The sequence below is a fragment of the Panthera leo genome, chromosome A3, assembly GCF_018350215.1.
Source record: "Panthera leo isolate Ple1 chromosome A3, P.leo_Ple1_pat1.1, whole genome shotgun sequence".
Taxonomy (NCBI): domain Eukaryota; kingdom Metazoa; phylum Chordata; class Mammalia; order Carnivora; family Felidae; genus Panthera; species Panthera leo.
In genome coordinates this window covers 50,974,272-50,986,885 of record NC_056681.1, presented here as the reverse complement: position 1 = coordinate 50,986,885, position 12,614 = coordinate 50,974,272, and the positions used below count along the sequence as shown (strand labels likewise).

The 12,614-nt window shown below is 35.2% G+C and overlaps 1 protein-coding gene across 4 annotated transcripts in view; it reads right to left on the bottom strand.

Annotated features, from left to right (window-relative positions):
- Window positions 1-12,614, bottom strand: part of SEPTIN10 (septin 10) — a 65,362-nt gene that overhangs the window by 18,772 nt on the left and 33,976 nt on the right. For all 4 annotated transcript variants that reach the window (XM_042931817.1, XM_042931819.1, XM_042931818.1 and 1 more), the window contains exons 5-8: window positions 9,031-9,217; window positions 5,801-5,962; window positions 4,118-4,214; window positions 2,764-2,932 (exon numbers count right to left, since the gene is read on the bottom strand). In XM_042931817.1, the coding sequence (XP_042787751.1) occupies window positions 2,764-2,932; window positions 4,118-4,214; window positions 5,801-5,962; window positions 9,031-9,217 (615 nt within the window). The remainder of the gene's footprint in view (window positions 1-2,763; window positions 2,933-4,117; window positions 4,215-5,800; window positions 5,963-9,030; window positions 9,218-12,614) is intronic.

Here is a 12,614-nt window from a genome sequence, read left to right as displayed (position 1 = left end):
ATTGCTTTTACTCTCCCACTGGTCTCTCCAAAGTAGCTTTGCACACCCCTTTAATACCTTCTTTGCATTATAGCTAAAAGTGATATTTCAAATGCAAATATGATATAACTCCTTGAATGGTTTTGCCTTTCCCTTGGGACAAAGCCCAAATCCTTACCAGGTCCTCCCCAGTTTGACTCCTATCTACCTCTTCTCTCAATCTTATACCCCCCAACTTGTCTGTTCTCCAGCTACACTGACCTTCCTACAGACTTCAAAATGTTATTCTCTCTGCTTACACAGTCTTTTCATGTCTTTCTCTTATTTCCCCAAATTATTAGCTCAAAACAGTAACTGCCTCAAGAAAGTCTCTAATTTTCCACATTAAATCAGGATACCCCCCCCCAATATAACATCTCTCCCTTAGTGTGTATTTCACAACTGTGATTGTGGAATTAGTTATTGATTTTGGCCTCCCCTACAAGAATGTAAACTCCATGACAGCCATGTCTACAGGATCTTATTCAGTATTATATCCCCAGCACTTAGCCCAGAGCCTTGCAAAGAGTAAACACCTTTACAATATTTATGATTTTACATAATGTTATTCACTGTTGATTCCCAAATTATTATCTCAGCATTAACTTCTAAGCACTAGATTCATTTATGCAAGGACCTACTGAAACTCTTCACTGTAATATTTAATAAGCAATTTAAATTTAACATGTCCCAAACCTCTCAATTATCAACCATAACTCCTAAATTGACCCTTTCCCCAGCCTTGCTCATATTAGTAAACATCACCACCATTCAGCCATTTCTCAGGTCAACCACAGTGACTAGAGTTATCCTTGATTCCTCTGTCCTCTACATCCCATATCTGAAACATCAATGAGTCCTATTAACTTTACCTTCAAATTAGATGTCCTAAATGTGTTTCTGACTACCTCTACATTACCACCCTAATCCAAGCCTCTCTGGTCTCACCAGGACTACTACAGCAGTCACCCTGACTCTATTTTCCACACAGGGCCAGAATACCCTCCTCCCACCTCTACCCCAGAAACTCTGTAAGGCAGGGTTTCTGTTTAATCCCACAGTGCATACATATCCATTGACTAGCACTGTGTGGGGCAGATGGGAGACAAAGAGTAAATATCTACTAAATGACTGAATGATAATTTTAACTTAAATGTAGATCCTTTGGCCCATCCCTGGAAATTCTGAACCTGTCTTTCTTAATCTTTCACAGATGCCTGATGACTGACCCACCAGACAACCTGAATCCCTCTTTTCAGAGTATTTCAATGCTGTCCCACTTGCTCTCACTCAGGATCCATGTCTTAGTAATGTACATTGAGACCTCTGAATTTTTTTCATGTTTATTTATGTACTTTGAGAGAGAGAGAGAGAGAGAATGTGTATGCAAGTGGGAGAGGGGCAAAGAAAGGGGGAGAGAAAGAATCCTAAGCAGGCTCCATGCTTAGCGAGGAGCCTGATGTGAGGCTTGATCTCACAACACTGAGATCATGATCTGAGCTGAAATCAAGAGTCAAATTTGATTGACTGAACCACCAGCTTGGTGACTGAACCACCCAGGCGCCCCAATGAGACCTCTGAATTGACCCTTAGACTTGAAAGAATAAGAAGTAAAGTCTCATCTGGGAAACAGTGGCAAAGCCAGATCTTCAATAGAGAAAATAATTTTATCAGAACTGACCCATAACCAGAAGCACAGCATGCCTGAAATTGGTGAGGAGGGGTTAAGTACATATAATTCTTAATTTATCATGCTACTAAAGCTAAAACAGTAATTAAATCCATAGATAGAAAAAAAATTGAAAATTTAACCTCATCTATTAAATCTTCCCAAAGGTCATATGCAATAGCAGCATTGATTTAACATTCTCCTCCTCCTTCCTTTTGTGTTTACTCTAGTGCAAATAGGAACAGCCAGGGAAATGACAGAAATGCAAATAATGAAATGAAAAAGGAATCCTTAGTCCCATAACAGAGTTTGAAAGAGTGTTTGTCTTAAAGATCTCATGCTTTCCTCCATGCAAAAACTGTTCTGGAATGCTACATCAAATCAAATTTGATGTAGTAGGTTAAGGATTAGAGTTTCATGTTTACATATCTTAATAAGAAAAAAAAAAGTGAGGAATGTGGCAGCATATAAAATTACCCAGCAAGTTTACTATAACATTGAATGCTATAATCACTGAGCAAGAAGGTCATCAGGCTCTAAAATTCTTATAACTATACTGAAATATTTTAAGAAACAAGTCTAATCTCTGACTTCCTGCAAGCACGTTTATTTTTCCTTTACAAGATAGTTCCCTAAGTTTAAGTCATTCCAAACTTTCATCAGGAGGAAAACCAAGTGGTTTTTTTTTTTTGTTTGTTTTACTATGATGCACATTCTAACTTTCTTTTAGAAGAAAGGATAAATATACTTTCATCTTTTTCAGAAAAATACAAACATAGAACCAAATAATGAGAGTTCTTTCCTTTAGTTATTCATTTCAGCATGTACTGAGATAGTGGGCTTTTGCCCCATGTTCTTTCTTAAACACTTCAAGTCAGATGAGGTCTTAGAGACCCTTCAAAAGCAAGAAGGCCTCAACTAATCTGAGAAGCACAATAATTAATCATTAGGAAATGATTCTACTTCATGGTTTGCCTGATTTCTGAAAACCACATTCTCCAACATCCTGGATATATAACATAGTATAGTTCTAACTTCCTCTTTGGTTGGCTTCTCAGAGAAATCCCCCCCCTTACCTGAGCGGCTTATTCTCTGGACCCACATCTGTAAAGCCCATTTCCTCCAGTTTGCAACGCCTGTAAAGTTCATAATGCCTAGTATGGGTCTGTTCTCGCAGATCCTCCATGTTTGTACAAATAAGCATTTCTCGGAGCTTTACAAAGTCAGAGTGGTTTTCATTTTCCACTAGTCCGAAAAACAAGAAAATAGCAACACCAATTTTTAATTCCTGGCACACAGTTAGCATTTGTTGAATGAATGAATGTATAAAAACACATTTGAAATAACAGTAAAATGATCAGTTACCTACAACTATTTTATATAAATAACCAAGGAAGAAACTCTTGAAATATATACACTGAATTACAGGCATGTAAATTAACAGACTGGGAGATTGCTTTAAATTTAGTAGGCAATAGATAAACAGGAAAGAAATACATTACGTTATGTTACCATATGCTCCAGTTATTTCACTAATATTTTGTTAGCAATTTACAAAACCATCCTCAGGACATTTCACAAAGTGCTTAAAAAGAGTCTATAACATTATTATACTAAAACTTCAAAGTACTCAAGATACCACCTATACATGCTATAATTATCAAATTCTTTTTATACAATGTCACATTTATGATGCTATGTTTGACACGATACAGAATTAATGAATAAATACACTGAGTCCTCCTTACATGGTCCTTCATCTGTTTACAGTGGCTCAAAGACTACAAATAAATGTGTTACTGAAACAAATAGTTTTAAGTACAATTACTATTTGTATATTTTTTTACACATTAAAAATGTTAAGTTTTGTCAATATTTTTATTAATTACAAATTTGTCAATTTAAAAAAGCAGCACTGGGAAATCAGTACTAGTAGAGGTAATCCATTCCCCATTAATTAGCACCACAAGTAAATGAACCAGATAGTACTAATTACTTATTCATTATAATGCTAGATAAATCCTAAAGTTTCTTAATTGCCTGACTCGTTTGTTTTAGAAATAGTAATACTTTGATGAGTGAAAATATGTAAATGTACAAGATGGTTTACTGTGCCTAGAATTACCTAGTAATTAGTTTATGCATCATGTTCAAACACTAGTGTTTACCCTCAAATTCTGTTCAAAGGACCTGACCAGTGCTTTCTACCATCTGAATGTCTTGGCACACCAGACACGAAATGTGTGTGGGATCATGCAGAAAATAGAGAAGCTCTGCCAGCCTCTACAAAGTTGGCTAAAATAAAACACATTCCACACTCCTGATAAACAAATCATAACCCAAAATAAATAATACCTCAGAATATACTGAATGCTACTTTCAGACTGTTAGGTGACATACATATTCCTAGTCATCATTCATCTCATTTACCTTGTACAACACCCCAAGGGTATTGGCGAGCTTTGACCATCTTATTTCCAATTTTTACCTCATCCATACTTCCTACAACAGCAAATGGCAAATGTCCCTGGAAAGGAACCATGATATCAATCATATCTCATATTACTGTGATAAATGCCTAACTAAAACAAGTTTTATAAAAATAACAGATTAGAGAAAATTTACTAAATAATGAAGTTATTAAAATCAAATGACCTGCTATGCCTCCAATTTTAAAACTTGGCAGTGAATATGTGCCAATTGTTCTCTAAGAGTAAATTTTAGGCCCTATAAAGAAAATTATTTATTGAGCATCCCCCACATGCAAGGTATTATGTAATAGGAATACAAAAAAAAATTCTAGTATTAGTATAATTTCCCTCAACATTATCTTGGTTCTAAAAAACAATGTTTAGGAAATTGCACAAGTACATATACTCACACACACACAAAATACATAACTAAAACATATGTCTATATTTAGTGTGTGCACAGATATATGATAATATGAAGCAATATTTAAGTCCAAAACTAATGCTAAATGCAATAAATGCTACATAAACTTAGAAGAGTGAGGGATTATTGTAAGCAAGAAGATACAACCTAAACCAGAGATGGATCAAGGAGAGTAAGAACTAACTTTGGCAAGGGGAAGATTTTGAACAAAGACATAAATAGTTAGATTTAGGAAACGGTGAATAGACTGGTCTATCTGAAACTGAGGATTAATACAGGGGAAAAGTCTAATATAAAACGTATTAAGTGTTTTGTTTAATATTTAATAACTGACAGTGTCTTAATTGGGCCTTTCTGGAAAATTATTCCAAGTGGGCACAAAAAATAAAATTGGATTGGAAGACAATATAACACATAGGTATTGAGATCACTTCATTTACATAGTCAGCTTTTTATATATTTAAAGTATCTGAATGAAAAATCAGAAAAGGAAAAGGAGAAATAGCCTGCAGGGTTACTGAATGTCAATGTGTTAGGCAGTGAACAAGGACTGTCTCCTCACAACAACACATACAATAGGTATTAACCCAATTTTGTAGGTAAGTTAACAGTCTCAGGGAGGTTAATAACTCCCAGAAGAACATATGGTTAAGTCTATATAACTCCAAAACCCATGACCCTTCAAAATATAACCAGATATGTAAGAAATTTAGTAGCTTGGAGAAAGTAACACAAAGAAATTAGCCACATTTGGTTATATTAAATTAAAAGTTATATGAATGTTTAATATGTACATGTAACACCATAAGGGAGAATGAGCTTAAATACCAGATTAGAAACATATCATTAAAGGTTTTAAGATTCTAAAGCATTCCAAGGGAGAGTATAAAGACTTCACATGTTTTTAAAGACAGGATAGAAAGGCATCTTCCTAAGGCAATTAGGAAGTATAGTGCCACAAAAGGAGAACCCTAGCCTCGCTAATGTATCATTCTATTTAGGTAAAAGTAGAGGAAAGAAAATATGCTCAAAAATATATTCTCTTTATATTTTTCCCAACTCTAGAAAATAAAACATTTTTCTATACTGAACATTTGAAAATTCACCTTGTGTGAAGTCTTTTGAGAAGACGCAAGTGAAAGTGTGTTAGTAGGAATGTCATTTATACATTACTCTTTTCACATGTAAAACAGAATTAACATTCAACTAGGAGCTTACATTCATTGAAGCATTGATTTTAGCAATAGTTTCATCATCTGTTGGGAATTGGTATATCTGGACACCACTGCTAACCAATTCACTCATGAGCTTGATCTTAAACTTCTGTAATTCAGCTTTAGAAATTATATCTGCTTTGGCAATCACTGGTATAATGTTCACCTACCAACAATAAAGAAAAAACAAAATCTCACAATTGAGGATTTATTTTTTTAATTCTATGTTTTTTGCATTCAAAACCACTCAGTCTCGACAAACTTTTAACCTAAATCAGATGAACAAACTATGGTCCAGCTCATTGCCTGTTGATATAAAGAAAGATTTACTGGAACACAGCCAGGCTCACTCATTTACATATTATCCATGACCACTTTCATGCTACAATAGCAGAAATGAGCAATTAACTCAGAGACCATATGGCCTGTAAAGCCTAAAATATTATTTACTACTTGGCCCTTCATAGAAAAAGCTTGCCAACTCCTAACCTAGAAAATCTCTGGCTTGTCATTGTCACCATATTCCCCTATACAATCATTCCTACAGATGCTGGCCTTAATAGTAACTCCTTTTAAAATGCAGAGTTCTTATAAGATTAATCTTACACCTGAATTTAGGGTTATAAATTTTACATTTTCTTTTTCAACGTCTCTTATAATTCTATCACATACAAAATGTAAGCAGGAAGTTGAGATCATCTGCTTAATTCACTAAGAATTTTTTATTTCTTAATAATCTAAGCACTAAATAATAAGAGTAATTGATCCCTTGGCAAAACTATGAAGCAGGTGAGTTTCTCCTTCCGCCCCTCATTTCAGCAGGTCCTCTCCCCAATCAATACATCCTATCTGAACCCTGTTGTTAGAGACTCCTACCTAGATGTTGAAGGAAGGAAATTTTATGAATATTAACTGAAAGTTTTCATGACTCAAAGGAATAACACTCTTAGCATTAAAGCCCTATCACTGGCCAAAGAGGAAGAAATCTGGGGTTGTGAAGACGGACTAACTTTACAACATTAGTCCCACAAAAGACTAATGTCTCCACAAATCTAAGGGTTTGTAGGGTTTTTGTTTTTTGGTTATTTAGTTGGTTTTAGAGAAAAACTTCAGGCTAACTAATCATATGTATCAAGAGAGTGAGATATCAATGTAATTTTCAGAATGAAAAGTAAAAGTCATAATTCGTACTCTATTCGTAAATTTCTTGCTCTTCTCCAATTTCAGTGACTTACTATGTATATTCAGATTTATTAGTCTTAATATGCTCCACAGAAGATAAAGATTTTTTCATCTACCCATGAAAACTTTCCAGCAATTATGGGCAAACAGCTTTCATGCTAAATTAATCAAAGTACATAAAAATTTGATGCCAAGTTCTTGGTTTCAATATTGTATACTTAGATTGTCAATAAATTATGCCAAGTTAATAACTTATAATTGCTTCCACAGTAAATAGCAGAAGCATGCTCTAATGTAAGTGCCTAACGTTAAGCTTTTGATTGCCAAGATACTCATTTCAAAGACACCCATGTTGAATAAACATATTGCCAAGTGTATGACACAGCTACTAGCAAAACTGAATAAAGCACAAAGCCACCCCCACCCATGAAGCTCCCCTTTTAGAAAACCTGGGTGACTTACCCAGGTAACTGACCACTTGAGTGAGCCCACTTCTCCCTCCCCGTGCCCTAATTCCACTCTTATCCTTTAAATTTGCCAGGAGTGAACCCGCAAAACCCTAGACACCCGACCCTAAACCCTAATAAAAGCAGAGCCCAGGTTCACTGTCAACTTTATTGTGTGGCCCTCCTACATGTTGTGTACCCTCCAGGACCTGTGAGTAATAGATCTTGTTCTTCAAAGTTCCCTGATGGTATCTGGCTGAAGTGCATCCTGAAATCATAGTAAAAGAGCTATAAGGGCCGGCTCAGCCATGACACTGGTCCTGGGAAGGATATCTGTGGGGCATGCTATGAGTAATATAGTTGGGGGAGTACCTCAGACATTCCTAGCCAAGAATATCACTCTAATTAGACTGGGAGGGTATATCACAGACTGAATGCTACATATCCATTTATTTGTATGTCGCTGGGAGGGAAAGAGAATTTACACTGTTTGCATAAGATAACTTTCCATGTCAAGCTTAGGAATAAAAGACAAGATATCAGTTTAATTAACCCTCACATCTGTCCCTTGAGGTAGGTATTTTTCTCCTTAAATTTTTATTTTAGAGGTGAGGAAACTGAGACTCAGGGGGCTAAACAAACTTGCCAAAAACCACAAAGCTATTAAGGGACAGACCCAGTATTTAAAACCGGCCTCTACTGACACCAAATTCTATAATGTTTATACAGATTACATCATGTTGCTTCTGTCTAGCTAAGACAAACTGGCACATGCTTGATTTTATGAGTTTCCATATAATCAGACTCAACTATTAAAATACTGGGTAAATGGTTACAACATCTAATCAGATGAATAGACTATCATGTAAGCTTCATCAAATTTTTGCTAAATCCAGGGGACTGTGCAACTAGTCAAAAATCAATCAATCTATGTACCATGACCTCACTGGCAGCTTTATGCTTTCCACACGGATTTCTACATAGAGAGTAGTACTGGACAGAATGCCCTTTTCCCTGAATCCTATTTCATAAAATCATTAGGCAGGATAATGAAAACTGCATTTCTCACACCATCAAAGGTTATGGGAAAACTCTGGAGTTTTTTTAGAATAAGATAGTAGTCTTCAACCATCTTCTACGCAGATTAAAAAAAATGAATTAAAAAAACCCCAAAGTGAGTTAATTTGTGGATATTATTTTTATAGCTCCCTGAATTTATATACCACTTCTTTGCTCAGATGTTCAAAACTAGCTTTTCTTGGTATGGTTCAAATTAAAACATAATTACTATAACACATGATGAAACATTAGATCTCAACCTTTGTCAATGAACTTCTTCTCAATAGCATCATTAAGTAAAATCAGTGTCAAATTCTGGCATGCAATTTAATCACTAAAAAAAGGACTAAAGTTTTATGTTAACATATTTTTCTTTGCAGTTCATCTTCCAAATTGAATTTCCCTGGAAAATAACCTAAGATTGAAATTTATCAAATGTTTTTAAAATGCACAGAATAAAAGTTAAGATATATATACATATCACAAAGATATTTTAATAGTTCAAAATAAATATTAAAGCATAAGCTGATTCCTTTTCTAAGCCCACCTTGCTGTCAAGGCTCTTCATTGTTAAGAGATCCAGTGTCTTCAGAGAGTGACCTGTAGGTGAGATGAAGTAGAGGCACACATGGATGCGAGAATCGTGGTAATTAAAGAGAGAACGCTTGATCTTTAGCTCTTCTTGGAGATAGGCCTCAAACTGAGCATCTATGTAGTCAACTACTGGTTGGTAGCTGAAAAAATTAACATTTAAATATTTAATACAGCATATTCATGCTACCGTAATAAGATATTTATGTAATTCTCAAGTGTAAGATGTGTATTTTCACCAATTAATAAACAGCTACTATCTATGCTAAACAGAGAACTTTAGTAATAAAACAAATTGTGCAGAACATGCATATACAAAGGTAGTACTTTAAAACCATCAGTATACCCTGTGCTTTACAGAAATAGAATGAATATACAGACTCACTCTCACCTTCATTTGCACACTGCACGTCTGACAAGGATTCCCACACTTGCCAGACTGCTGAATGAGGACAGGCATCTAACTATAACCAAACTGGACATGACACATTATTTGACTGATAAAAGGTATGAGTACTAATACCTTAAAAGATATCTAAGTCAAATTCTATGATTTCTTCCTTCTTAAATAAGACTCATAAGGCATGAAGAATAGCAACATAATAAGGAGGAAATGCATATATAAAATGAACATAACCAGTAATGCAGGCATAATTTTATTTTTAATTCTAAAAGCGCATCATACTCTATGCTGAGTCCTTGCCCAAATAAATTCTCCTCTAGCTATTTCATTCTATGCATCCTTCAAGATGCAAATCATATTACGTTGCATGTGCACCAGCATTCACATTAGTTTGTGACTGTTCCACTTCATTCTGATATGCTAAATCACTGTCTACTCAACTCAACTTTCTACTCTTAACCATTCTAGTTAAGTAAATCTGGGTTTCCAAGTGAAAATAACAGCAAATAGTTCCTCTGTCAAATTCCCTGGATACCTTATTAATTATCTTTGTAGTGCAAATGGAGTGGTACTTCATACAGCTGAGATACTCAATACATGTGCACAGAACTGAATTCTTCCATGAAGTTGCCTGACGTTTTTAGTCCTTTAGGATCATCACCTCTTTTAATCTCATAGAATACCTTGTTCTTCCCACACAGATGGTAAACAATGTGAGGACAGAGACAGTATCTTCTATGTTCTCCACAACACTTAGTACAATACTTTGAACATTATCAGAGAGACTACTAGGAACACCAGTATTCACTATCAGGAACACTACACTTGGAAAACTTGTCTAAATGTGATGCAACATGATTTCCTCCCCCAAATAATAAAATACTAAAAATTAATTTGTTAAATACATATTTAACATAAAAAAATCCAAAGCTTTTATTAATGACTTGAAGGAGATGAGTAATATGACCTATTTTATGCCCTAATAGCCATAAATGGTCCTCTACCTGACTGTGTTGCGTTATGCTTGTCAAAATGTAAACCAAAACATTTTCTGCTAAATAGTCTACCATTAGGTGTTCTTCCATAGTAATTTGCTTTAGGTTTCCATTTCCAATACACTGCATACTCATTCTTCCAGTGAAACAAAAGACAATGGCTTAAAATACAAAAATAACCTCCTTGAAAACTTCCAAATATTCATAAAATGGTAAGGAATTAACCAGGTCAAAATTGAAGAGAGTGGAACCTGAGAGAGGTGAGCAGAGGACTTAGAGGAGAGGTAGTAAATGGGCCAAGTCCAGACGATGCTTGTATATTATAAGTTTCACTGAAACACAGCCCTGTTCACTGGTATATGTAATGCCTATGGCTGCTTTTGTGTTACAGTGGCTGAGTTGAGTAGTTTGGACAGAGACCATATGTCCCGCAAAGTCTGGAATATTGACTATCTGGCACTTTGCAGAAAAATTTTACTAACCCCTGCACTAAAAGCATCAGTGCTAGTTTTGTCCTGAGGTCACTTGTCAATCTAGTTCTTGAGCTTTAGTTCTGAAGGACTCACAGGACAAGAAAGAAGAAATCAAAGCCCAGGACCCACACAAAGTGGCAATCTATTAAGAGACTGCCTCCCCACATTGAGCTGAGATCCTGAGAGCCTACACCCTCAGGGTTAAGAATGAACTAGAAGTTAACCTACAATTCCTCCTCTCCCCCCAAGTTGTTGCAGGGAAGGTTGCCCTGGCAGTAAATGAAGTAGGGAAAATAAAAGGAAAGAAGAAAAAAAGTCTTTGAGAACTTGAGGCCACAGGGTCTGCCCTCACATATATCCACAGCCCAGGTTCACAGCCTCTTTGATACTGAAAACCTCTAGCCATGAAACGGATTTAAGGATCCTCAGAGTATTAATGCCACAGGGGCATAACATAAGCAAATCTAAATCTGTTCAAAGGAAGGCATCTTCATCTTAGACCTCAAAGTATCTCTGCAAATAATTTTTCAAAGACCATGATACCTACAATAAAAAATAACCAAGCATATGAGAAAAAAAAAAACACAATGAATAAGACCCAAAGTAAAAAAACAAACATCGGTAAAATAATTTATAATCTTAAGTATGCAAAATGGTATTTAAGATTTCAAGGCTAATTTACCAATGAAAAATCAGTTACTAAAATTCACCTTGCTACAGATTAAATAAGAGAAAGTAAATTCTTTTCTACAGAATGAATAAACAAAATAATATCTGATAATATTTATTCATGAGAAAAAAAAGCCCTTACCAGTAATACAATGAAACTTCCTTACTACAACTAAAATGTTTAAAAAAGCAGGGAAGCATAATACGTGGTAAAAATCAAGCTTTCCCTTTGTATCAGGACAAGGCAAAGATACCCACTAATACTACTGGCTATCCAATATAATACTGTACATTCTATCCAGTGCAGTCAGGTTTTAAAAATGGAAGAAAAAAAAATAAAAACTCTCTGCAGCCATGATGAAGTAACTGGGACTGGATTTACTCTCCCACCCTAAACAATTAGAAACTTGGATAAAATACACGAAAAAGGCTCTCAAGACATGGGACAACACACCATATAAAACTGTGTTCATTCAGAAGGGAAATAAATGAGAAAAACTTTATAATTCCCTCAGCTTACTCCCTGGATATAAGTTTCCAGGGCACAGCACAAGAGAGCCAGAGCCTGGTGGGCTCACCAAGTTGAGGAGACAGAAACAGGAGTTCAGGGAGGCCAAGGCAAATAAAATTTGTAGGCAAAAACACTAAACAGAAGACAGCTGCACCAACAAAAGTGCTAATGATCTGGACAGCAGTTCCCTCCAGTCTTTGGTGAAGCACTAATCTGCATATATGTCTGAGGAAAGAACCCAAGACTATAGATATATCCTATATTATAGTCCTGGTGGTGGTTATGAAACCATGTATGTGTAAAAATTAACTGAATTGTACACTTAAAAAAATCAGTGCATTTTATTTATGCTATATAAATTATACATCAATAAAATTTATTTTAAAAGGAACAAAAAAAACTGAAAAAAAAGATATATAAATGTCATTATTTGGAGATTACACATTACATACATAGAAAATCTACACAAATTTAGAGATGAATTTTTGG